We start from the raw sequence: 24,215 nt of genomic DNA, 5'->3' as shown, positions 1-24,215 counted from the left end.
TTTATTCTGAAGCAATCAATCTGCTAGTATATTGTTTCATTGCAAAGACCACTTTTCATTCCTTAAACTTTCCATGTCATCTTTTATTTCCCTCTCTCCCAAGCAGATAAAAACAACAGTTGTGCATTACTCAACTTTTCTTTAAGATGGTAGATACTTTAAAATTCTTTAAAGACTTTGAAAGATGAAGGATTGTTCCCAGTGGTTGGCAATCAGAAACATAGGTGCAGATATGAAGATTGTCTCTGCAAGAGCAAAGGGGGAGTTTTAAATAAATGCTTTGTTGCTCCATGCAAATATTGGAAAGTGATTCCAACATCACGTAAAAAGAATATGTAGCCGAGTTGATTAAAAAAATTTAGGCAATGGGATTAGAGTGGATTGCTCAGTTTGAAGAGCTAACAGAGACACGGGCACAATGGGCTGAGTAGTTATTCTGAGGACACCATATTTTGTTGGTGTTTGAGCATTCCTTGTGGAACCATGGTGTGTGGAGGATTCTTCCGGTTTTCAATTGTCACAATCTAATTGGTGATTGATTATTTCTGTCTTGCTTCTAACCATTCATTCTATCTCACAGGGCACCCTTTGTGCAGGACAACCTGCTGATGTTCACAAAACTCTTCCAAGGTTTTTTGAATCGAGCATTGCGCACTGACCTTGTCAGTCCCAAGAATGCACTGATGGTGTATCGAGTGGCCAAAGTGTACAGTCAGCCCAACCTTGCTGAAATGATCAAGGAAGGTAAGAATTGATTATGACACTATTGTTTATCATAGGAACATAGCAGATTGGAGTGGGCCATTCAACCAATCAAGCCTGCTCTGTCTTGAATACAATCATAGCTGATCATCCATCTCAGTCCCTATTCCTGTTTCTCCCCATACCCCTTGATCTCTTTTGCCCTAAGAATTAATTCTAAGCTTTCTTAGTCTGACAAGGTTCCCCATGGGACCCTGGTTAGCAAGGATTTGGATACAAAACTGGCTCGAAGGTAGAAGACAGAGGGTGGTGGTGGAGGGTTGTTTTTCAGAGTGGAGGCCTGTGATCAGTGGAGTGCCACAAGGGTCAGTGCTGGGTCCACTACTTTTCATCATTTATATAAATGATTTGGATGTGAACATAAGAACCAAAGTTGAAGGTGTAGTGGACAGTGAAGAGGGTTACCTCAGATTACAACAGGATCTTGATCAGATGGGCCAATGGGCTGAGAAGTGGCAGATGGAGTTTAATTTAGATAAATGTGAGGTGTTGCATTTTGGGAAAGGAAATCTTAGCAGAACTCATACACTTAATGGTAAGGTCCTAGGGAGTGTTGCTGAACAAAGAGACCTCGGAGTGCTGGTTCATAGCTTCTTGAAAGTAGAGTCACAGGTAGATAGGTTCGTGAAGGTGGCGTTTGGTATGCTTTCCTTTATTAGTGTTGAAAATGTGTTGCTGGTTAAAGCACAGCAGGTCAGGCAGCATCCAAGGAACAGGAAATTCGAGGTTTCGGGCCAGAGCCCTTCATCAGGAATGAGGGGAGTGTGCCAGGCAGGCTAAGAGTATTGAGTACAGGAGTTGGGTGGTCATGTTGTAGCTGTACAGGTTAGGCCACTTTTAGAATATTGCATGCAATTCTGGTCACCTTCCTATTGGAAAGATGTTGTGATACTTGAAAGGGGTCAGAAAAGATTTACAAGGATGTTGCCAGGGTTGGAGAATTTGAGCTACAGGGAGAGGCTGAACAGGCTGGGGCTGTTCTTCGTGGAACGTCGAAGGCTGAGGGGTGACCTTATAGAGGTTTACAAAATTATGAGGGCATGGATAGGGTAAATAGACAAAATCTTTTCCCTGACGTGGGGAAATCCAGAACTAGAAAGGCATAGGTTTAGAGTGAGAGGGCAAAAATATGAAAGAAACCCTAAGGGGCAACTTTTTCACGCAGATGGTGGTATGTGTATGGAATGAGCTGCCAGAGGAAGTGGTGGAGGCTAGTACAATTGCAACATTTAAGAGGCATCTGGATGGGTGTATGAATAGGAAGGGTTTGGAGGGATATGGGTCAGGTGCTGGCAAGTGGTACTAGATTAGGTTAGGATTTTTGGTTGGCATGGTCGAGTTGGACCAAAGAGTCTGCTTCCATGCTATATATCTCTATGACTCAAAGATTCAATGCTTTAGTCTCAACTGCTTTCTGTGGCAGAGAATTCCCCAGGCTCACTACTGTCTGGGTAAATAGCCAGTCCTAAATGGCCTTAGCTGCCAAGCAATCTAATGGAACTGCTCCAAGGGTGTAAAGGATCTTGAAAATGACCACCAATTTATTCACTATTTCTTAGGTTCACATTTTTAACTACTCTGGGATGTAGGTTATTTGGCCCTGGAGACTTATTGGTTTTAATCCCATTAATTTCCCATATACCATTTCCTTCCTAATAATTATTCCCTTTAGCTCCTTCTTCCCCTCCTCCTCCCTTTCCGTTCTCCAACATTTTAGGAAGATTATCCATGTCCTAATTTGCGAAGATCAAACCAAAATATGTATTTAACTGGTATTCCGTCTCTTTGTTCCCCATTATAGCTTTCGCAGTCTCTGACTGTAAGATTGATTATCTTCACTAACTTTTTATCTTCACATCCACACGAATTGTAAAAGATTCTCTGGGTGTCTTCCCCACAAGCGTACCTTCATCATCTATTTTACCCATCTTAATCAGTCTCTTTGTTCTCTTTGGCTGATATTTAAACTACATCCAATCCTCAGCTCCGCTTTTTTTTGGACAATTTGTTTGTCTCTTCCTTGGATCTGATATTGTTACCCTTGTTGGCCACGCTTTGGTCACCTTGTCTGTTTTATGTTTGAGTCAGATGTGCTCTTTAGGTGTTTACCATTGCCTATTCACCATCATTCCTTCAGTAACATTTATCATAACCAGCTCACATCTCATTCAAATCATGCTTTACTTCATTCAGATTCAGAACCCTGGTATCAGAATTAACCACATCACTCCCCACCTTAATGAAAAATTCAATCATAGCCACTATTCCCCGAGTGACCTTGCAGAGCTAGATTGCCAATTATTCCTTTCTCATTACACAATACCCTGTTCAGGATGGCCTGCTCTCTTGCTGGTTCCTTGATATTTTAATCCAGAAAAACGTCTCATACTCACTTCCCTTTGCTGTCATTACTGATTTCATTTGCCCAATTTGTATGCAGTTTAAAGTCATCTGTAATTACAGCTGTGTCTTTATTGCTTGCCTGTCTACTTTCCAGTTTAATGCCTTCAAAGTAGTCTCTCTCAATCTTTCCATCTGAAAGGACCCACAGATCCAAATTGTATGGTTTGCATTTGCTGCCCCCTGCCCCAGGGGTGCAGGGTTCCCTCTGGCAATGCTGCCTTGTTTCGTGCTGCGCCTCCCACATTTCTGCACTGGTGCTTCAGTCTGGGTTCTGAGTAATCTTCCCCAGTCTGTGAGCTTCTGTGTCGGGTGATATTGAGCATGGCTGAGGAATTTCCACCAGTTCCTGGAAGGTAACCGTTTTACTTTTGGCAGTGATGTAAACTCCACAATGTGTCCTGTTTATAAACAGCTGAGCGCTTGTTCATGGAGCCTGATCCAATGCATCGCCCGAGGCAGCATCGTGTATATACGTCTCCTGGCTTCAGCAGCACCTACATGTCCTCATGGCATTCCCCAATGGCGGATACAGCCTTCAGAGTCAAGAGTCATGTGTACAATTTGGAGGGGCAGGACTGTGTGTACAAGCAGATGTTTGGGTCCGAAGTCAGGAATCTGGTGAGTACAAGGTGCTGAATGTTCATCCCTGATCCATGTTCCCTTGTCTCTTTGGTGGAATGTAAGAACTAGGGATGTGATAGATCTGGGGTCATGGGAAACCAGAAAACAGTCATGAAATAGTCCTCCTCACTCCTTGAAGACAGAGGTATGAGTCCCAGAGATGCTGACTTCTTTTTATATATATATATATATATATATATATTTTAAACAAACAAACAAAATATGATAAATGACCCCATGGGCATTGATTATTGTTGGAGTCCTGTGGTAACTCCATAATGATGTTGTTGAGCTAAGCAGCAAATTACAGTTCTAAAGTGCAGTCAAGCCTGGTGATCCAGGGAGTAAATGACCTAACATGCTTAAACTGAGTTCCCTATTTCCTCCTGACTCTGTAGATAAGACAGACTTCCAAAGAGTCAAAGGGAGCTCAGTTTAAGCATTCACTCATTGCAACACTAGGCTCGACTGCACTTTAGAACTGAAGATTGCTGCTTAGTTTAAGAACAACCTACAACTGGATCCCAGAATGTTTCAATAGAGGGTCATTGAGCGAAACTTGACACTGAGCCACATGAGGTCAAATGAACAAAAGTTTGGTCAAAGAAATAGCTTTTGAATAATGTATTTAAAAAGCAGGGCGAGGCTGAAAGGTTTAGGGACAAATTCTGGAGCTCGGGGTTTAGGCAGCCAAAGGTATAGTGCCCAGTGGTCGACTTGTTAAAGTTGATGATGTATAAGTGACCAAAATTAAAGGAGTGCAGATATTGAACTTAGGCGGGGATTACAGAGTTAGGGATGAGAGTGGCTGTGCAAATACTTAAAAGGACTTTTCAAATCAAGCTGGTGTCAGTCAAGGTTAGTGATGAATGGGACATGGTGAAAAACCTTTAGATTAGATTAGATTACTTACAGTGTGGAAACAGGCCCTTCGGGCCGACAAGTCCACACTGACCCACCAAAGCGCAGCCCACCCAGACCCCTACATTTACCCCTTACCAAACACTGCAGGCAATTTAGCATGGCCAATTCACCTGGCCCGCACATCTTTGGACTGGGGGAGGAAACTGGAGCACCCGGAAGAAACCCACACAGACATGGGGAGAACATGCAAACTCCACACAGTCAGTCACCTGAGGCGGGAACTGAACCCAGGTCTCTGGCGCTGTGAGGCAGCAGTGCTAACCATTGTGCCACTGTGTCGCTCACTGTGCCACCGTGCCGCCCACCATCATTTGAGTTAGAACATAGAACATTACAGAGCAGTACAGGCCCTTTGGCCTCAATGTTGCGTCGAACTGTGAAACCAATTGAAAGCCCAAATAACCTACACTATTCCATTATCATCCATACGGTGGCTCAGTGGTGAGCACTGCTGCCTCACAGCGCCAGAGACCTGGGTTCAGTTCCCGCCTCAGGTGACTGACTGTGGAGTTTGCATGTTCTCCCCATGTCTGTGTGGGTTTCCTCCGGGTGCTCCAGTTTCCTCCCCCAGTCCAAAGATGTGCGGGCCAGGTGAATTGGCCATGCTAAATTGCCTGTAGTGTTTGGTAAGGGGTAAATGTAGGGGAATGGGTCTGGGTGGGTTGCTTTTCGGAGGGTTGGTGTGGACTCGATGGGCCAAAGGGCCTGTTTCCACACTGTAAGTAAGTAATCCAGTGACCATTTAAATGCCCTTAATGTTGGCGAGTCCACTACTGTTGCAGACAGGGCATTCCATGCTTTTACCACTCTCCCTGAGTAAAGAAGCTAGTTCTGACATCTATCCTACATCAATCACCCCTCAATTTAAAGCTATGTTCCTTCATGCTAGCCATCATCATCTGAGGAAAAAGGCTCTCACTGTCCACCCTATCTAACCCTCTGATTATCTTCTATGTCTCAATTAAATCACCTCTTAACTTCCTTCTCTCTAACGAAAACAGTCTCAGGTCCCTCAGCCTTTCCTCTTAAGACCTAACCTCTATGCACCCTTTCCAAAGCTTCTACATCCTTTCTATAATGTGGCAACCAGAACTGTAAGCGATACTCCAAATTTGGTCACTCCAAAGTTTTGTACAGTTGCCACACGACCTCATGGCTCTGAAACTCAGTCCCTCTACCAATAAAAGCTAACACACCATTGGCCGCCTTAACAGCGCTATCAACCTGGGTGGCAGCCATCAGCGATCTATGCACATGGACACCAAGATCTCTCTGCTTATCTACACTACCAAGAATCCTACTATTAGCCCAGTACTCTCTATTCCTGTTACTTATTCCAAAGTTAATCGCCTCACACTTTTCTGCATTGAACTAAATTTGTCACCTCTCAGACCAGGTCTGCAGCTAATCTATGTCCCTCTGTAACCTACTACATCCTTCTACACTAGCCACAACTCCACCACTTAGCGTCATCTGCCAGTTTACTCGCCTATCCTTCTACACCCTCATCCAACTTATTTATTAAAAAAATGACAAACAACAGTAACTGAACTCCATGTTGAACATTTTCCGTCAATCACCACCCATTGCCTTTCAGCTAGCCAATTTCTGATCCAAACTGTTAAATCACCCTCAATCCCATATCTCCATAATTTCAGCAATAACTTATCATCGGGAACCTTATCAAACACCTTACTGAAATCCAAATACACATCAACTGCTTTACCCTCACCCACCTGTTTGCTCACCTTCTCAAAGACGTTTATGAGGCACGACCTATCCTTCACAAAACTGTGTTGACTCTCCCTGCTCAAATTAGTTTTTCTAGATGATTATAAATCCTATCTCTTATAATCCTTTCCAACACTTTACCCACAACCAAAGGGAGGCTCACTGGTCTAGAATTACCAGGGTTGTCTCTACTCCCCTTTTGCTATCCTGCAGTCTTCTGGCATTATTCCTGGAGGCAATGACGATCAAAGCCAAAGGCTTGACATTTTCCTCCCTGGCTTCCCAGAGAATCCTAGGATAAATCCCATCTGGCCCAGAGGACTTATCTATTTTCACCCTTTCCAGAATTGCTAATACTGCCTCCTTATGAACCTCAATCGCATCTAGTCTAGTAGCCTGTATCTCAGTATGTTCCTCGACAACATTGTCTTTTTCCTATGTCAATACTAATGAAAAGTATTCATTTAGCATCTCTCCTATCCCTTTGGACTCCATGCGCAACTTTCCACTACTGTCCTTAATTGGCTCTAATCTTAACCCTAGTTGTTCTTTTATTCCTGACATACTCTTGAAAGCTATAGGGTTTTCCTTGATCCTACCTGCCAAAGACTTCTCATGTCCCCTCCTGGCTCTTCTTAGCTTTCTCTTTGGGTCCTTCCTGGCTAATTTGTAACTCTCAAATGCCCGAACTGATCCTTCACATCTCATCCTAACATAAGCCTCCTTCTTCCTCTTAACAAGGAAGAGGTTCAACTTCTTTAGTAAACCCTGGTTCCCTCACTTGACTGCTTCCTCCCTGCTTGACAGGTGCATATTTATCAAACACACACGGCAGTTCTTCATTGAACAAGCTCCAGCCCCTGCAGTTTCCTTCCTCATCCTATGCATCCTAAATTTTGCCTGATTGCACCATAATTGCCTTGCCCCCAGCTCTAACTCTTGCCTTGCAGTATATACTTAATCCTTTCCATTGCTAAAGTAAATGTAACCAAACTGTGGTCACTATCGCCTAAGTGCTCAGCTACCTCCAAATGTAATACCTGGCCAGGTTGAATACCATATCCAATGTGGCCTCACCTCTTTTTGGCCTATCTACATGCTGTGTCAGGAAACCCTCATGCACACATTGGACAAAAACTGACCCATCTAAAACATTTGAATTATAGCATTTCCAGTCAATATTTGGAAACTATCTTGTCACTCTTGCTCCTATCCAGAATCATCTTTGCTATCCTTTCCTCTATGTCACTGGACCTATTCAGGGGCCTATAGAAAACTCCCAACATGGTGACGTCTCCTTTCCTGTTTCTAATCTCAGCTCACAGTACTTCAGTAGACGATGCCACTATAATACTGTCCTGGACTAACAGTATCACATATCTCCCTCTTTTACCACCTTCCCTGATCTTCCTTAAACATCTAAACCCTGGAACTTGCAACACCATTCCTGTTCCTGCTCTATCCATGTCTCTGAAATGGTCATAACATTGAAGTCCCAGGTACCAACCCATGCTGCAAGGTCACCCAGCTTATTCTGGATGCACCTGGCTTTGAAGTGGACATACTTCAAACCACCTCCCTGTCTGCTGGTACACACCTGTGACCTTGAAACCTTATTCTTGACCTCACTGTTCTCATACTTCTGTATACACTGGAGCGACAGTTTCCATCGCCCTGCTGAATTAGTTGAACTGATATTTACAGTCAGGGTAGGTGCAAAGCTTATATCTATCTGAATTATTGGCTCATTCTTCCATAGGTTCTGAAACTGGCCCATTTAATAGCACAGGCCAAGCAGACAGCAAAATCAATCTCTGATCATACAGCTGAGCAATCGACAGGCCAGTCGCTCATGTCCTTATTGGGCCTGACCACCTATGATTTCAACACCTCAACTTACGGAGGCAGTGACCTGGATGACTTGGGACCTGATGAGATACGGAAAACTGATGAGTACCTTGAAAGATCACTGGAGTACTTGTGTTTAGTGTTCAAGGTAAGTTTCATATTTTGAATGTTAGAATTGATTTGAGTGAGACTTTGCTCAGGATACAGACTAAATTGGTGGGTTTGGTTCCTCTGCTAATCTTGCATTGCTAAGGGATTTCTACTGTTACAACCCTCGGGTGCAGAGGGAGTTCTAACTGTGATCTTTGAGATTTCTGGCTATGGAGGTGCTGGGGAGGAAATCAAATTCTGATGAATGTGTTTACGTATCAGGCCAGTACCACTGTTAGAGAGCTGTGGGGGTGCCTGGAGGGCAACTGGCGATGTTCTAAAATGAGACATCTTCCCTTGTTTATCTGTTGGAAGATTCTACAGCATTGGACTACTTACAGAGTCCAAGAGTCAGATTGTTTTCCTTTGCCTAGCAACCAAACATCCTTCGCCCTATGAACTGCAGTTACGTTATGCCCAAAACATTTTGGGGAAATGAACTGCAAGTGAACAGCAAATCTTTTTTGTTGTTTAGATAATGGAAATATATTTCTATGCACACTCCCAATTCAATCCCTTCACCTGCACTATATCAAAACCTCTACCTTTATCTAGGAAGCTTTGGTTATAGGCAGGTATGGACGAAGGATTGATTTTGACTTTTTTCAATCTGCTTCCCAGCTCAGTGCATAAAGTGCAATTCAGGTTCAGGAAACCTGCATCCCAGACTGATATCTCCACTGGAAGTCAGGCTGGTAGAAGACACAAGCTAGTAAAGGATTTTCAGACATGGTCATTCTTCTTCAACAGTCTCTCATGGCTGAGGATGAGTTGCTTCCACTTAAGAAGCCCTACAGTGTGGATACAGTCCATAAGGCCCAAGAAGTCCACATCAACCCTCTGAACAGCATCCCACATAGAACCATCCCCCTACCCTATCCCTGTAACCCTGCATTTTCCATGGCTAACCCACCTAGCCTGCACATCCTTGAACACAGTGTAATTTAGCAAGGCCAATCCACCTAATGTGCACATTTTTGCACTATGGGAGGAATCAGGAGCAGCCGGCTGAAACCCACGCAGACTGGGGGAATATGCAAACTCCACATGGGCAGTTGCCTGAGACTGGGGTCAAACCCGGGTCCCTAGTGCTGCGAGGCAGCGATGCTCACCACTGAGCCTCCACACCGCCCTGCAGTATGGTCCACTCCTGGAATTGTAGACTCTGCCTCTGGCGGGGCAGTGTTGTTTGAGGAGACGGGCTGCTTACCCCTGGTTTCCAGCTGCTCCACTTGGTGATGCTCAAAGTGATTACTGCTTTTGCAGACGTTTCTTCTCCAGTTTGTGCCTTCCAGGATAAGTAATTCCAATATATTGGTAAAGGTGTTGCAGTTGTTTAGTGGAGCTTTTGGGGTGTCCTGTAGTGTTTCCTCTGACCACCTAGTGATCACTTACTATTGAGGATATTGGAGTAGAGCACTTGTTTCATCAGTGTTGTGCCAGCACATAAACAATGTTCCCTCCCCCAATCACAGCTGGTCGTGAGTGACCAGTGCCTTGATACTGGGCATATTGATCTGGGAGAGGCCACTCAAGTTGGTACACTTAACCTGCCAGTGAATTTGTTGGATTTTGAAAAAGTTATAACTATACAGAGGTTTGAGGGGTCTGCTGTACGTGGTGCATGATTCTGATGCATTTCAGAGGCTGGGGACCATAACTGCTCTGTAGATGATGCGGTCATGGATTCAGAGTGTCTCTCTGCTGTATTTTAATAATTTTTCAAGACACCTCAATGCCTCTTTCTTTCACTATCTCCATATCCCTTTGTCGTTAATCTCCAGAAACCTCTCAATTTCTGCCTTGAACCTGCTCAGTGATTGAGCTTCCACAGCCCTCTGTGGTGGAGAATTCCAAAGAGTCACCAGCCTCTGAGAGAAGAAATTCTTCCTCAGCTCCATCTTAAAGACTGAATTCATTAAGGCAAGAAAGTAGTGTGTTGGTAATATTGCTGTATCAGTAATCCAGAGGCCCAGGCTAATAGTCTGGGGCCATCATTCAAATTCCAGCACAGTAGATAGTAGAATTTTAATTTGATTAATAATGTTAAATCTGGAATGAACAATTTGTCAATCACATTATAGCCAATTCACATTGGTATAACACACATTATACCAGAACGACCTGTACACCTATAGTTCATCTATGTCACTCCTTTATCACTATTATCACCGCCTTTGTTTTGTTCTGGGCATTGTCACCTGCTGTTCAAATTCCTCCCCTCTGTGCAGAAGTATAAAACCTCTCTCTCCAGCTCCTTTCAGATCTAAAGGAGAGTCCTACTAGATTCATAATGTTAACTGTTCTTTCTCTCCACAAATGCTCCAGTATTTTCTGCTTTCAATTTTAAGGTTTCCGGCATCTACACTGTTTCGCTTTTATTTTATAACTGTTCTCTTTTCTGGGCTTGATACATTTACAAATGTATCCCCTTGTGAATAATAAGAAAGCAAGCCACACGGGCTTACAAGCCAACAGATCTGCTCAAACCAAATCATTGCCTCGGTAAGATTGAGTTATTCATTTCAAATAGTTGCTGATTGGAAAAGTTGCTTAACACTAGTCTCTGCATTTCACACGACGCGCATCCTCGGAAAAGTGATCACAAGGAGTACTTCAAATGTGGTAAAATGTTTTTAATCTTTAAGTTTCCAATAGGAAACAGTTTGAACATCCTCACCACTGAGTTCCTAATAACTGAGTGAGTTAGAAAGTTCAGCTGATCAAAGTGATATCTGTTTGTCCACAGTTCAGCACCCCACACCTGACATCTCTGGCAATGAATGTGGGAGCAGCTACAGATGAAAATGGAAGGCACCAGATGCCCGACTGTATTCAGGGCGAGAATGGGCTGACCTTGACCCAACTGGGCAGGTACCAGGTATGTAAACAACCCTGTCACTTGCTGTAGCACATCTGATACACAGGAGTTTCAGAAACCAGAGCAGAAATGGAGTTTTCAGTATTTCATTGTTTGTCTCACTGCTCAGCCCTGGCTCCCAGTAGTTGTCCTTCATTTCTGTTCCTCGTTATGCATTGAGTGTTTACTGAGCCAGAGCAGGCTAGGGGAATTCACTGAAGAATTCCATGCCACCTCTTGTTCTGATTCCATGTTTCATTGGGAAGGATAGGACCACATTTAGCAAGTTTTGGAGTACTGCCTTTACACCGATCACCTACCTCCTGGGCATGGGGTTAGAGAGACATATTATAAAAGTAATCGTTTCCCTTGCGAATAACTTAATACCTGAAAAAGTGAAACATTCCAAGCAGCTCAGTAAATTTCTCCAGAAAGAGTCTGAAGTATTTTCACAAACAACACTGTGGCTTCTTCCTAGTCTAGATGAGCCTTACTGATCATGGCCAGCTGGTAGGCTTGGTTGTGGGGGGAGTAGGAGACATGTATGTTCTCGAAACCAGGGAGGATGAAAATCAGCCAGCTGCTACATTCCTCGTAGCAAACCGGTAATATTGCTGGAAATTGTGGGCGGCTGAGGGAGGAACTCATCCAGTTTTCAAGCACTTGCTGCAGCTCACTCACATGTCGAGTTGCCACACGTGCACTGATCATTGACTGTCACTGAGGAGCAGATTAATGGAGCTGACACTGGGTTAGGTTCATGATGTGACTTTCACTAGGAAGAAGGTCAGTGGTTCTGTCTACTGCCTTGTTCCTTAGTGGGTGGGGAGAGGGTTTAGGGGCTGAATTGTCTTCCTTGTGTACCGCTGTCTGGCTGTACTAAATTGTGCATGTTTTGCAGATTATAAATGGACTCCGACGGTTTGAGATAGAGTATCAGGGAGACCCTGAGCTGCAACCAATTCGCAGCTATGAGAGTGGCCTGTTAGTACGTCTACTGTTCCAGATATCATCTGCCATCAACCAGCGGGTATGTTGGTCATTATAGCCAGCAGTTATTAGTACTGATTCTTTCTCTTTCTATTTAAAATTGACTGCGCAATGTGAATAATGTTTCCTCTTCCCCTTAAGACCTGGGTGCAGTTAATAAAGAGAGCTGATCAGGTGGGGTGTAGAGGGGCAAATGGAATTTATTTGAAAAGTGTAAAGTGATGCATTTTGGGTAGATTAACAAGGCAAAGGAGTGCATGTTGAATGGTTGACCTGTAGAAGTCAGGGCTGCAAATGTGTTGCTGGTCAAAGCACAGCAGGCCAGGCAGCATCTCAGGAATAGAGAATTCGACGTTTCAAGCATAAGCCCTTCATCAGGAATAAGAGAGAGAGCCAAGCAGGCTAAGATAAAAGGTAGGGAGGAGGGACTAGGGGGAGGGGCGATGGAGGTGGGATAGGTGGAAGGAGGTCAAGGTGAGGGTGATAGGCCGGAGTGGGGTGGGGGCGGAGAGGTCAGGAAGAGGATTGCAGGTTAGGAGGGCGGTGCTGAGTTGAGGGAACCGACTGAGACAAGGTGGGGGGAGGGGAAATGAGGAAACTGGAGAAATCTGAATTCATACCTTGTGGTTGGAGGGTTCCCAGGCGGAAGATGAGGCGCTCCTCCTCCAGCCGTCGTGTTGTTGTGTTCTGCCGGTGGAGGAGTCCAAGGACCTGCATGTCCTTGGTGGAGTGGGAGGGAGAGTTAAAGTGTTGAGCCACAGGGTGATTGGGTTGGTTGGTTCGGGCGTCCCAGAGGTGTTCTCTGAAGCGTTCCGCAAGTAAGCGGCCTGTCTCACCAATATAGAGGAGGCCACATCGGGTGCAGCGGATGCAATAGATGATGTGTGTGGAGGTACAGGTGAACTTGTGGCGGATATGGAAGGATCCCTTGGGGCCTTGGAGGGAAGTGAGTGTGGAGGTGTGGGCGCAAGTTTTACATTTCCTGCGGTTGCAGGGAAAGGTGCCGGGGGTGGAGGTTGGGTTGGTGGGGGGTGTGGATCTGACGAGGGAGTCACGAAGGGAGTGGTCCTTGCGGAACGCTGATAGGGGAGGGGAGGGAAATATATCTTTGGTGGTGGGGTCCGTTTGGAGGTGGCGGAAATGGCGGCGGATGATACGTTGTATGCAGAGGTTGGTGGGGTGGTAGGTGAAAACCAGTGGGGTTCTGTCTTGGTGGCGGCGGAGGAGCGGGAAGTGGAGGAGATGCGGTGGAGGGCATCGTCGATCACGTCTGGGGGAATCTGCGGTCCTTGAAGAAGGAGGCCATCTGGGCTGTGCGGTGTTGGAATTGGTCCTCCTGGGAGCAGATGCGGCGGAGACGAAGGAATTGGGAATATGGGATGGCGTTTTTACAGGGGGCAGGGTGGGAGGAGGTGTAGTCCAGGTAGCTGTGGGAGTCAGTCGGTTTATAATAGATGTCTGTGTTGAGTCGGTCGCCCGAGATAGAAATGGAAAGGTCTAGGAAGGGGAGGGAGGAGTCTGAGACAGTCCAGGTGAATTTCAGGTCGGGGTGGAAGGTGTTAGTAAAGTTGATGAACTGTTCAACCTCCTCGTGGGAGCACGAGGCAGCGCCGATACAGTCATCGATGTAGCGGAGGAAAAGGTGGGGGGTGGTGCCAGTGTAGTTGCGGAAGATGGACTGTTCCACATATCCTACGAAGAGGCAGGCATAGCTGGGGCCCATGCGGGTGCCCATGGCAACTCCTTTAGTTTGGAGGAAGTGGGAGGATTGAAAAGAGAAGTTATTCAGGGTGAGGACCAGTTCAGTCAGTCGAAGGAGGGTGTCAGTGGAAGGGTACTGGTTGGTGCGGCGGGAAAGGAAGAAGCGGAGGGCTTTGAGTCCTTCGTGATGGGGGATGGAGGTGTACAGGGACTGGATGTCCATAGTGAAAATAAGGCGTTGGGGACCGGGGAAGCGAAAATCCTGGAGGAGGTGGAGTGCGTGGGTGGTGTCCCGAACGTAGGTGGGGAGTTCTTGGACTAAAGGGGACAGGACCGTGTTGAGGTATTGGGAGATGAGTTCGGTGGGGCAGGAGCAGGCTGAGACAATGGGTCGGCCGGGGCAGGCAGGTTTGTGGATTTTGGGCAGGAGGTAGAAACGGGCGGTGCGGGGTTGTGGGACTATGAGGTTGGAGGCGGTGGTTGGGAGATCCCCTGAGGTGATGAGGTCCTGGATGGTCTTGGGAGATGATGGTTTGGTGGTGGGAGGTGGGGTCGTGGTCAAGGGGGCGATAAGAGGAGGCGTCCGCGAGCTGGCGTTTGGCTTCAGCGGTATACAGGTCAGTGCGCCAAACTACTACCGCGCCTCCCTTGTCTGCCGGTTTGATGGTGAGGTTGGGATTGGAGCGGAGGGAGTGGAGGGCTGCACGTTCTGAGGGTGAGAGGTTGGAGTGGGTGAGAGGGGTGGACAGGTTGAGTCGGTTAATGTCACGGCGGCAGTTGGCTATAAAGAGGTCGAGGGCGGGTAGGAGGCCAGTACGGGGTGTCCAGGTGGATGGGGTGCGTTGGAGGCGGGAGAAGGGGTCGTCAGAGGGTGAGCGAGAGTCGTGAAAGTAGGCACGGAGGCGAAGGCGGCGGAAGAATTGTTCAATATCTCGCCGCGTGTTGAACTCATTAATCCGAGGGCGTAGGGGAATGAAGGTGAGGCCCCTGCTGAGGACTGATCTCTCATCCTCAGAGAGGGGGAGGTCTGGAGGGATGGTGAAAATCCGGCAAGGCTGGGAGCTAGGACCTGGTGTGGGACTGGAACTGGAGCTGGGGGCGGGGTTAGGGGCGGGGACAGAGATCGAAGTAGGGGCGGAGTTAGACGTGGTGACGTTGCTCGATGTGGGGGCGGGGTCATGCGTCGTGACGGAAATAAGCGTGGGGGCGGGGTTACGTGAAGTGACGAAAGACGGCGTGGGGGCGGGGTTATGTGTGGTGGCGAAGGTTTGCGTGGGGGCGGGGTTACGCGTAGTGACGAAAGACGGCGTGGGGGCGGGGAAACCTGAGGATTTGTGCTCCTGCAGGTTAGTGATGTCAGTGGGGGCGGAAGTGGCTGCGCCGACGTCAACCGGAGGGGCGGAAATGGTTGCGGCGACGGAGGAGTGGTGGTCATTCCCGGTGGCCGCGTGGGTCGCGGGTCCGTCGGCGATCGTGGAAGCGGTTGTGTGTGTGGTGGTCACCGGGGCAGTTGTTGGGGCGGCGATCGCGGGGGCTCCGAGGTCGGTGGGGGCGGAAGTGACGTCACGGTCGACGGCGGCCTTTGGTGCCGCGGGCGCTGTGGAGGCCACATGTGTAATGGCGTCCGACAGGCCTATAGAAGATTCTGGAATAGTTGAGGAGCCACGAGTGTTCTGGAATAGTTGAGGAGCCACGAGTGTTCTGGAATAGTTGAGGAGCCACGAGTGTAGAAGTCAGGGACCTTGTTATGCATGTCCGTAGGTCCTTGAAGGCAGCAGGATAGGTGGATCAGGCAATCCATGTAGAATTTGGGAACCTTGCCTTTATTAATTGAAACAAGACGATTATGATAGAGCTGTATATGATGTTAGTTTGGCCACAGCTTGAGTCGTGTGCAATTCTGGTTACTACACAGAATGTGATTGCACTTGTGGTGGTGCAGAGGAGATTCACCAGGATGTTGCTTTGGATGGAGCATTTCAACTGTGAAGAGAGACTAAACTAGGCTGGGGTTGTTTACCTTGAAGCAAAGAAGGCTTTGAAGGTGGATTGTGGTGTTCAAATGTATGAGGGAAATACATAGAACATTTTCACCTCAGCAAAGTGGTCAATCGGGGAAAAGATTTAAGGTAAAGGAATGCGAAGTTCAGAGGGTACTTAAGAAAGATTTTTTCCAGTCAGTGGTAGGTATCTTGAACTCCGTGGTTAAAAAAAGTGAAAAGTTGTTTTGCGAATTGGAGGAAGGTACTGTTCACCTGAGGTCTGTCGTAGGGCCAGTGCTTTCCTTGATCTATATGTGATACGTGAAATTGGTTGCTGTTCACCATTCCAAAATTTGCAGATGACAAATCTTGGAGTTCTTGTGAACTGTGAGGAGAATAATGATCAAATCATAGAATTCCTGCAATGTGGAAGTAGGCCATTCGGCCCATTGAGTCCACAACCAAAGAGCATCCCCTACCCTATCTCTGTTAGCCTGCATTTCCCATAGCTAATCCACCTAGTTGCATATCCTTGGGCAATTTAGCTTGGTCACTCCTCCTAACCTGCACATCTTTGGACTTCGGGAGGAAACCAGAGTCACTGGTGGAAACTCCTGCAGACACGGAGAATGTGCAAACTTCACACAGATAGTTACCTGAGGTTGAAATTTTACCCAAGTTCCTTGGTGCTGTGAGGCACTTCATATACTTCAGAAGGACATGGGTTAGTGCGATGGATAGCAGATAAAATTTAATGCCGTGAAATGTAAATTGATGCATCTGAAAGGAAGAGGGAGGTGCATCAATACAATCTAAAAACTGCAGTGTTAACAGGAGTGTAGAAGCAGAGGGGCTTATGGGTATATCTGTATAAATCTGTGAACGTGGCAGGATAGCTTTTTAAAAAAAAATCATTTGTGGGATGTGGGTGTCACTGGCTGACTAGCATTTATTCCCATTCTTAGTTGCCCTTGAGAAGGTGATGGTGAGCTGCCTTCTTGAACCAATGCAGTCCACTTGCCATTGGAGAGGGAATTCCAAGATTTTGACCCAGTGACAGTGAGGGAATTGCAATATATTTCCAAGTCAGAATGCTGAGTGGCTTGTAGGGGATCTTGAAGGTGGTGATGTTCCCAAAATCTGCTGCCCTTGTCCTTCGAGATGGAAGTGGTCATGGGTTTGGAAGGTGCTGTCTGAGGATCTTTGGATGATTTCTGCAGTGCATTTTGTAGATAGTACACACTGCTGCGACTGAGCATCAGTGATGGAGGGAGTGAATGCTGGTGGATGTTCTGCCAGTCAAGTGGACTGTTTTATCCTGGATGGTGTCAAGCTGCTTGAGTGTTGTTGGGGCTGCACTCATCCAACCAAGCAGAGAGTATTCCATCATGCTCCTGACTTGTGCCTTGTAGATGGTGGACAGCCTTTGAGGAGTCAGAAGGTGAGTTACTCATTTCAATATTCCGAACCTCTGACCTGCTCTTGTATAGCCACTGTGTTTATGGGTTGAGTCCAATTGAGTTTCTGGTCAGTGATAACCCCAGGATGTTGATAGTGGGGGGATTCAGTGATGGTAACCCTGTTGAATGCAAGGGGGTGGTGGTTAGATTGTCTCTTATTGGTGACAGTCATATATCCTGGCATTTTTTTGTGGCGTGCGTGTTACTTGCCACATATGAGCCCAGCCTGGATATTGTCCGGATCTTGTTTCATTTGGACATGGACTGCTTCAGAATTTGAGGAGTCACCAATGGTGCTGAACATGGTGCAATTATCGGTGAACATCCATTTCTGACTCTATGATGTAGGGAAGGTCATAAATGAAGCGGTTGAAGATGGTTGGACCGAGGACACTGTCCTGAGGAACTGAGATGACTGATCTCTGACAACTTTGACCATCTTCCAATGTGACGGGTATGACTCCTACCGCCAGAAAGCTTGCCCTAATATCCATTGATTCCAGGTTTGCTCGGGCTCCTTGATGCCACATTCGGTCGAATGCAGCCTTAATGTCAAAGGCTGTCACTCTCACCTCACCTCTGGAATTCAGCTCTTCTGTCCATGTTTGGACCAAGGCTATAATGAAGTCTGGAGTTGAGTGGCATTGGTGGAACCCAAATTGGGCATCACTGAGTGAGTGCTATGTGATAGGACTGTTGATGTCATCTTCCATCACTTTACTGATAATCAACAGTAGAGTGATGGGGAGTTAATTTGCCGGGTTGGATTTGTCCTGCTTTTTATGTACAACATAACATACTTGGGCAATTTTCCATATTGTCAGTCAGATGCCAGTGTTGTAACTGTACAGGAACAGTTTGGCTCAGAGAGCAGCAGGTTCTGGAACACAAGCCTTCAGTACTATTACTGGAGTGTTGCCTTTGCAATATCCCGTGCCTCCAACCGTTTCTTGATATCATGTGGAGTGAATCGAATTGGCTGGAGACTGTATCTGTAATGGTTGGACCACTGGAGGAGGCCAAGGTGGATCATACACTCGCGCTTCTAGCTGAAGATTGCTGCGAAATTTTCAGCCTCATCTTTTGTCCTGATGTGTTGGACTGTTCCATCATTTGTGGAACCTCCTCATCCTGTGAGTTGTTTAATTGTCCACTACCATTCATGACAAGATGTGGCAGGACTACAAAGCTTTGATCTGCTCCGTTGGTTGTACCATTCCTGATGAAGGGCTTATGCTCGAAACGTCGAAGCATTCCTGATGAAGGGCTTATGCTCGAAACGTCGAATTCCCTATTCCTGAGATGCTGCCTGGCCTGCTGTGCTTTGACCAGCAACACATTTTCAGCTGTGATCTCCAGCATCTGCAGACCTCATTTTTTACTATGGCATCATTTAGCCCTGTTTATCGCTTGCTGCATATGCTGTTTGGCATGCAGGTAGTCCTGTTCGGTAGCTTCACCAGATTGATACCTCATCTTCAAGTACGTCTGGTGCTGCTCCTGGCATGCCTTCCTGAACTCTCCATTGAATCAGGGTTGAATGGGGGATATGCCAGGCCTTGAGGTTACAGATTGTGTTAGAGTACAATTTTAATTCTGTTGATGGCTTACAGTGCTTCATGGATGCCCATTCTTGAGTTGGTAGATCTGTTCAAAGTCTGTCCCACTAAACACAATACAATGGAGATTGTGAAGGTGGGACTTTTGTCTCCACAAGGACGTACAGTGGTCATTCTTATCGATACTGTCATGGACAGATGCACCTGCAGCTGGCACATTGGTAAAGAGGAGGTCAACTATGTCTTTTCCTCTTGTTGGTTCCCTCACCACCTGCTGTAGACCCAGACTGGCAGCTCTGTCCTTTAGGACCTGACCAGCTCGATTTATAGTATTGTGCCAAGTGATTCTTGGTGGTGGACAGTGAAATCCCCCACCTAGAGTGCATTCTGTGCCCTTGCCATTCATTGTGCTTCCTCCAAGTGTTGTACTGATGTTGGAGAAGTACCGATTCATCAGCTGAGAGAGTACGGTAGATGGTAGTCAGCAGGTTTCCATTCCCATGTTCAACCTAAAGCCCTGAGATTTAATGGGGTCCACAGGGTCAATGTTGAGGACTCCCAGAGCAACTCCTTTCCAACTGTATACCACCTCTGCTGGGTCCGTCCTGCCAGTGAGTCAAGACATATCCAGGGATGGTGATGTCTGGGACATTGTAAGATATGAGTATGATTTTTGACACACTGTTGTTTAATTAGTCTGTGACACCACTCTCCCAATTTTGATACTAACCCCCAGATGTTAATGGAGGAGAAAGTGAGGTCTGCAGATGCTGGAGATCAGAGCTGAAAATGTGTTGCTGGAAAAGCGCAGCAGGTCAGACAGCATCTAAGGAGCAGGAAATTCGATGTTTTGGGCATAAGCCCTTCATCAGGAACCAAATGTTAATGAGGAAGACTTTGTAGGGTCGACAGGGCTGTTTCTGACGTTGTCTCGTCCAGTGCCTAGATCGATGCCAGGTGATCTGTCTGGTTTCATTTCTTTGAGACTTTGTAGTGATTGGTACAACTGAATGATTGGCTAGGCTATTTCAGAGGGCAACTGAGAATCAGCCACAATGCTGTGGGTCTGGAGTCACATGTAGGCCAGACCAGGTGAAGATAGCAGATTTCCTTCCCTGAAGGACATTAGTGAACCAGATGGGTTTTTCCGACAATCGACAATGATTTCGTGGTCATCAGTAGATTCTTAATTCCAGATTTTCTTTTGTTGTTGAATTTAAATTTCACCATCTGCCATGGTGGGTTTTGAATCCAAGTCCCCAGAACATTAGCTGAATCTCTGGATTAATAATCTAGCCATAATCTAGCCTTCGCCGACCAGCATTGAAGAAGTCATCATTACGGAATGTGGGATCTTGGGTGTAGAGTATAAACTGAAGTATAATGAAACAATAACAGAAATTGGTGGGAAAACATAGCAGTTCTGGCAGCTGCTAATGGGGACTTTTATGAGGGGATCTACAATTTAGGGGCACAATCTCAAAATTAGGTCATTCAGCTAAGACAGAGATAAGGAGTTTCATCTCTGAGGATTTAGTTTTTTGATTTGTTGTCCCCAGAGAGCTCTGGAGACCAGATCATCGAACTTATTCAAGGCTGAGATAGGGAGAGTTTTGATGTAAAGGCAAAAGGGTTCTGGTGGGCAAGTAAGAAAGTGGAGTTAAAGTAAAAGTCTGATCAGCCATGATTCCGCAGGTTCACCACCCTCTGGGTGAGCAGATTTCTTCTTGTTTCAGTGCAACATGGTCTGTTATGTGTCCTGAGACTACGACCCCTTGCTCTGGACCCTTGGCTAGGAGGAAACATCATCTCCACATGCAGTCTGTCCAACCCTGTCAGAAATGAAATCCCATCTTGTTCCTCAAAAATCCTGTGAAAATAGGCCTAGTCAGCCTAACTTCTCATGTATTTCAAATATACCATGCCAGGAGTCAGTCTGGTGAATATTCACCACAGGCCCTCTCTGGCAGGTATTTCTTTTCCTAAGTCAAGGAGATCAAAACTCTCCACAGGATTTGGCTGTGGTCTTATCAAGGCCTTATAAACTGCATTGAGTTCCTTGTCCCTGTCTTCAAACAGTCTTGCAGTGAAGACCAACATACCATTTGCCTTCCTAATTGCTTGCGGTCCTGTGTGCTTGAATGACCAGTGTATAAGAACACCCAGGTCTCTTTGTGCATCCACATTTCCCAATCTACTACCATTTAAATAATACTGTCATTCTGTTTTTCCTGCAGAATTGACATAACACGTTTACCAATGTGATACTGTGTCAGCCACGGACTTGCCCAGTCAGTCAACTTGTCTAAATCACCCTGATATGTTTTATGAATAGCTGGGTCTGGATCCCTATGGTGCACCACTTGACACTTCTTGCAGTGTGAAACTGATCCATTTATTCCTATTCTACTTCCTGTCTGTTAACCAGTTCTGAATCCATACCACTATATAGAACAATACAGCGCAGAACAGGCTCTTCTGCCCTCGATGTTGCGCCGACCCGTGAACTATTCTCAGCTCATCCCCCTATACTATCCCATCATCATCCATGTGCTTATCCAAGGATTGTTTAAATCTCCCTAATGTGGTTGAGTTGCCTACATTAGCAGGCAAGGTATTCCACGCCCTTACCACTCTCTTGAGTAAAGAACCTACCTCTAACATCTGTCTTAAATCTACCACCCCTCAATTTGTCGTTACGCCCCATCGTACAAGCTGACGTCATCATCCTAGGAAAAAGACTTTCTCTATCTACCCTATCTAATCCTCTGGTCATCTTGTATGTCTCTATCAAATTCCCTCTTAGCCTTCTTCTTTCCAATGAGAATAGACCAAAGTTTCTCAGCCTTTCCTCATAAGACCTGCCCTCCAGACCAGGCAACATCCTCGTAAATATCCTCTGCTCCTTTTTCCAATGCTTCCACATCCTTCCTGAAATATGGTGACCAGAACTGTACACAATATTCCAGGTGTGGCCGCACTAGTGGTTTATATAGTTGCAGCATGATATTGCAACTCTGGAACTTAATCCCTCCACAAATGAAACCTAACACACTGGATGCCTTCTGAACAGCATGATCAACCTGGGTGGCAACTTTCAGGGATCTATGTACATGGACTCCACGATCCCTCTGCACATCCACACTACCAAGAATCTTTCTAATGAGCTAGTACTCTGCCTTCCTGTTATTCTCCCCAAAGTGCATCACCTCACATTTAGCTGCATTGAATTCCATTTGCCACCTCTCAGCCCAATTCTGCAGTTTATCTATGTCCCCCTGCAATCTGTAACATTCTTCCAAACTGTCCACTATTCCACCGACTTTAGTGCCAACTGCAAATCTACTAATCCATCCATCTAAGTCATTTATAAAAATGACAAACAATAGTGGTCCCAAAACTGATACTTGTGCCGCACCACTAGTAACCAGACTCCAGGCTGAATATTTTCCATCAACCACCACTCGCTGCTTTCTTTTAGAAAGCCAGTTTCTAATCCAAACTGCTAAATTACTCTCAAATCAATGCCTCTGCATTTTCTCCAACAGCCTACTATGTGGAACCTTATCAAAGGCTTTACTGAAGTTATTAACACCAATCCCACAAAGTTTGATTTTACTCTCACATGGGACAAAAGATTTCTGAAAATATGAACACACTACATCCACTGGTTCTCCCTCATCTATTTTACTAGTTACATACTTCAAAAAAATTCCATTGGGTTTGTTAAACACTTTCCTTTTCATATATCCAAACTGACTTGATGTATTACTGGGTGTGTTTTATGTTTCCTGTTATCACATTCTGTATAATAGACTCCAGCATTTTCCTGAAGGTCATCTAACTGGTGTGTAATTCCTGATTTTCTCCCTCCTTTCTTAAACAGGTGGTTCAGGCTCCAGGGGTTAAATTGCCTAATGCTCCTTCTATTTTTTATGTTCTTCTCTCTTTCATGTCCTACAGTTTGCTGGTGAAATGGAGGCCCTGTGTCAGCGGGACAGTATAATGGGAAAACTGGCTCGTTATTACCTGACCTACCCAGAGCTGAGTCGGAGGATAAAGTCAGGTCCCGTGACATGCCGCACCTTCCAACAGCAACGTCCACGGCTCAGCCTGCGTTTTCTGGCTAGTTATCGCACGCTGTTCTCTCTCTTCATTTGTATGGTTATTGGTGCCACACTCAACCTGAATCCCTTAGCTTCTTTTCTCTTGATCGTGACCTTCTGGTTTCTCTGTGGGATTGTATGGGCTCTCTGTACAGATCAAACAAAACCTCACCAGGCATGAAAAGTAAAGGAGTCAGCTGTTTCTATTTTTTTTATCATCTTCAGAAAACGATTTGTTTCAATTGTAAAAATTAAAACCAATTTTTAAATCAGATACCAATACCTATGTTTTAAAAATATTTTTTTAATTATTTAGTGTTACTGTCTGAGCTGTTAACTATAGAGTTATTTTTACAGATGACTATGTACCTTTCTCTTGTTATATGATGTCCCCTCAGTATTGCCCATGACGTGTGGTGGTGAGGTTTTGCCAGAAGAAACATCAATTGAGCCAATGCCCTGGGTCTGGTTTGTTAGACTCTGCAGTCTGTACTGGGATTTAATTTGCAGCTCTGGGAGTGTGCTTTAGTTACAAGACTGGCTCATTTCTCATGTTTGTTGCTGCAACCATTGGAGAATGGATTGTCTTGTACCCACTAGCACCAGCATGGAACTGAGCTGAAGTGAGACCAAGTACCATGAAATGGTCATCCATCTGAAAGTTTAAAGCAGGCCCTAGGACTGATCACTTCAAACTAAGGAAATATTGGCAATGCAGGGATTGCTGTTGTCAAAAATTGAACTTGTTCCTGAGTGTGCATTCTGCTGTATGATGTGAAAATTACAATTACAGAACTGATAATACCAAAATAAACACAGATAATGGAAATATTGAACAGGTTGGAAAGTATCTGTGGTGATGGTTCAAATTGATGATCTGAATTTAGACGAAATATCATCAGCTTGAAAGGTTAACTCCATTTCTTTCTGCGCACATGCTTGCCTGACTTGCTATTTCCAACATTTTGTTTTTTGAATGACTTGATGTATTCAATCTGTGTTGAAAGATTGGGAGAAGGATGGAGTAGGGTTGAGAGTGCACACAATCCCAGAATGAGAAATTCTGTCTGCGGAAGTTGAGCAGAGTTCTCTATATGCTAGTAATTTGTGGGGCTTTG

At 45.7% G+C, this 24,215-nt stretch overlaps 1 protein-coding gene across 3 annotated transcripts in view; it reads left to right on the top strand.

Annotated features, from left to right (window-relative positions):
* The window catches only part of smpd4 (sphingomyelin phosphodiesterase 4), a 73,525-nt gene extending 49,592 nt beyond the window's left edge, over positions 1 to 23,933 (top strand). For all 3 annotated transcript variants that reach the window (XM_060843836.1, XM_060843835.1, XM_060843837.1), the window contains 6 exons: positions 581 to 744; positions 3,578 to 3,783; positions 8,201 to 8,437; positions 11,189 to 11,320; positions 12,201 to 12,329; positions 22,955 to 23,933. In XM_060843836.1, the coding sequence (XP_060699819.1) occupies positions 581 to 744; positions 3,578 to 3,783; positions 8,201 to 8,437; positions 11,189 to 11,320; positions 12,201 to 12,329; positions 22,955 to 23,278 (1,192 nt within the window). In that variant the 3' untranslated portion in view covers positions 23,279 to 23,933. The remainder of the gene's footprint in view (positions 1 to 580; positions 745 to 3,577; positions 3,784 to 8,200; positions 8,438 to 11,188; positions 11,321 to 12,200; positions 12,330 to 22,954) is intronic.
* Positions 23,934 to 24,215: the final 282 nt, after the last annotated feature.

This window comes from Hemiscyllium ocellatum, chromosome 24, assembly GCF_020745735.1.
Source record: "Hemiscyllium ocellatum isolate sHemOce1 chromosome 24, sHemOce1.pat.X.cur, whole genome shotgun sequence".
NCBI classification, from domain to species: Eukaryota; Metazoa; Chordata; class Chondrichthyes; order Orectolobiformes; family Hemiscylliidae; genus Hemiscyllium; species Hemiscyllium ocellatum.
Note: the sequence above shows the minus strand (reverse complement) of the source record. Positions and strands in the feature narration are given on the sequence as shown.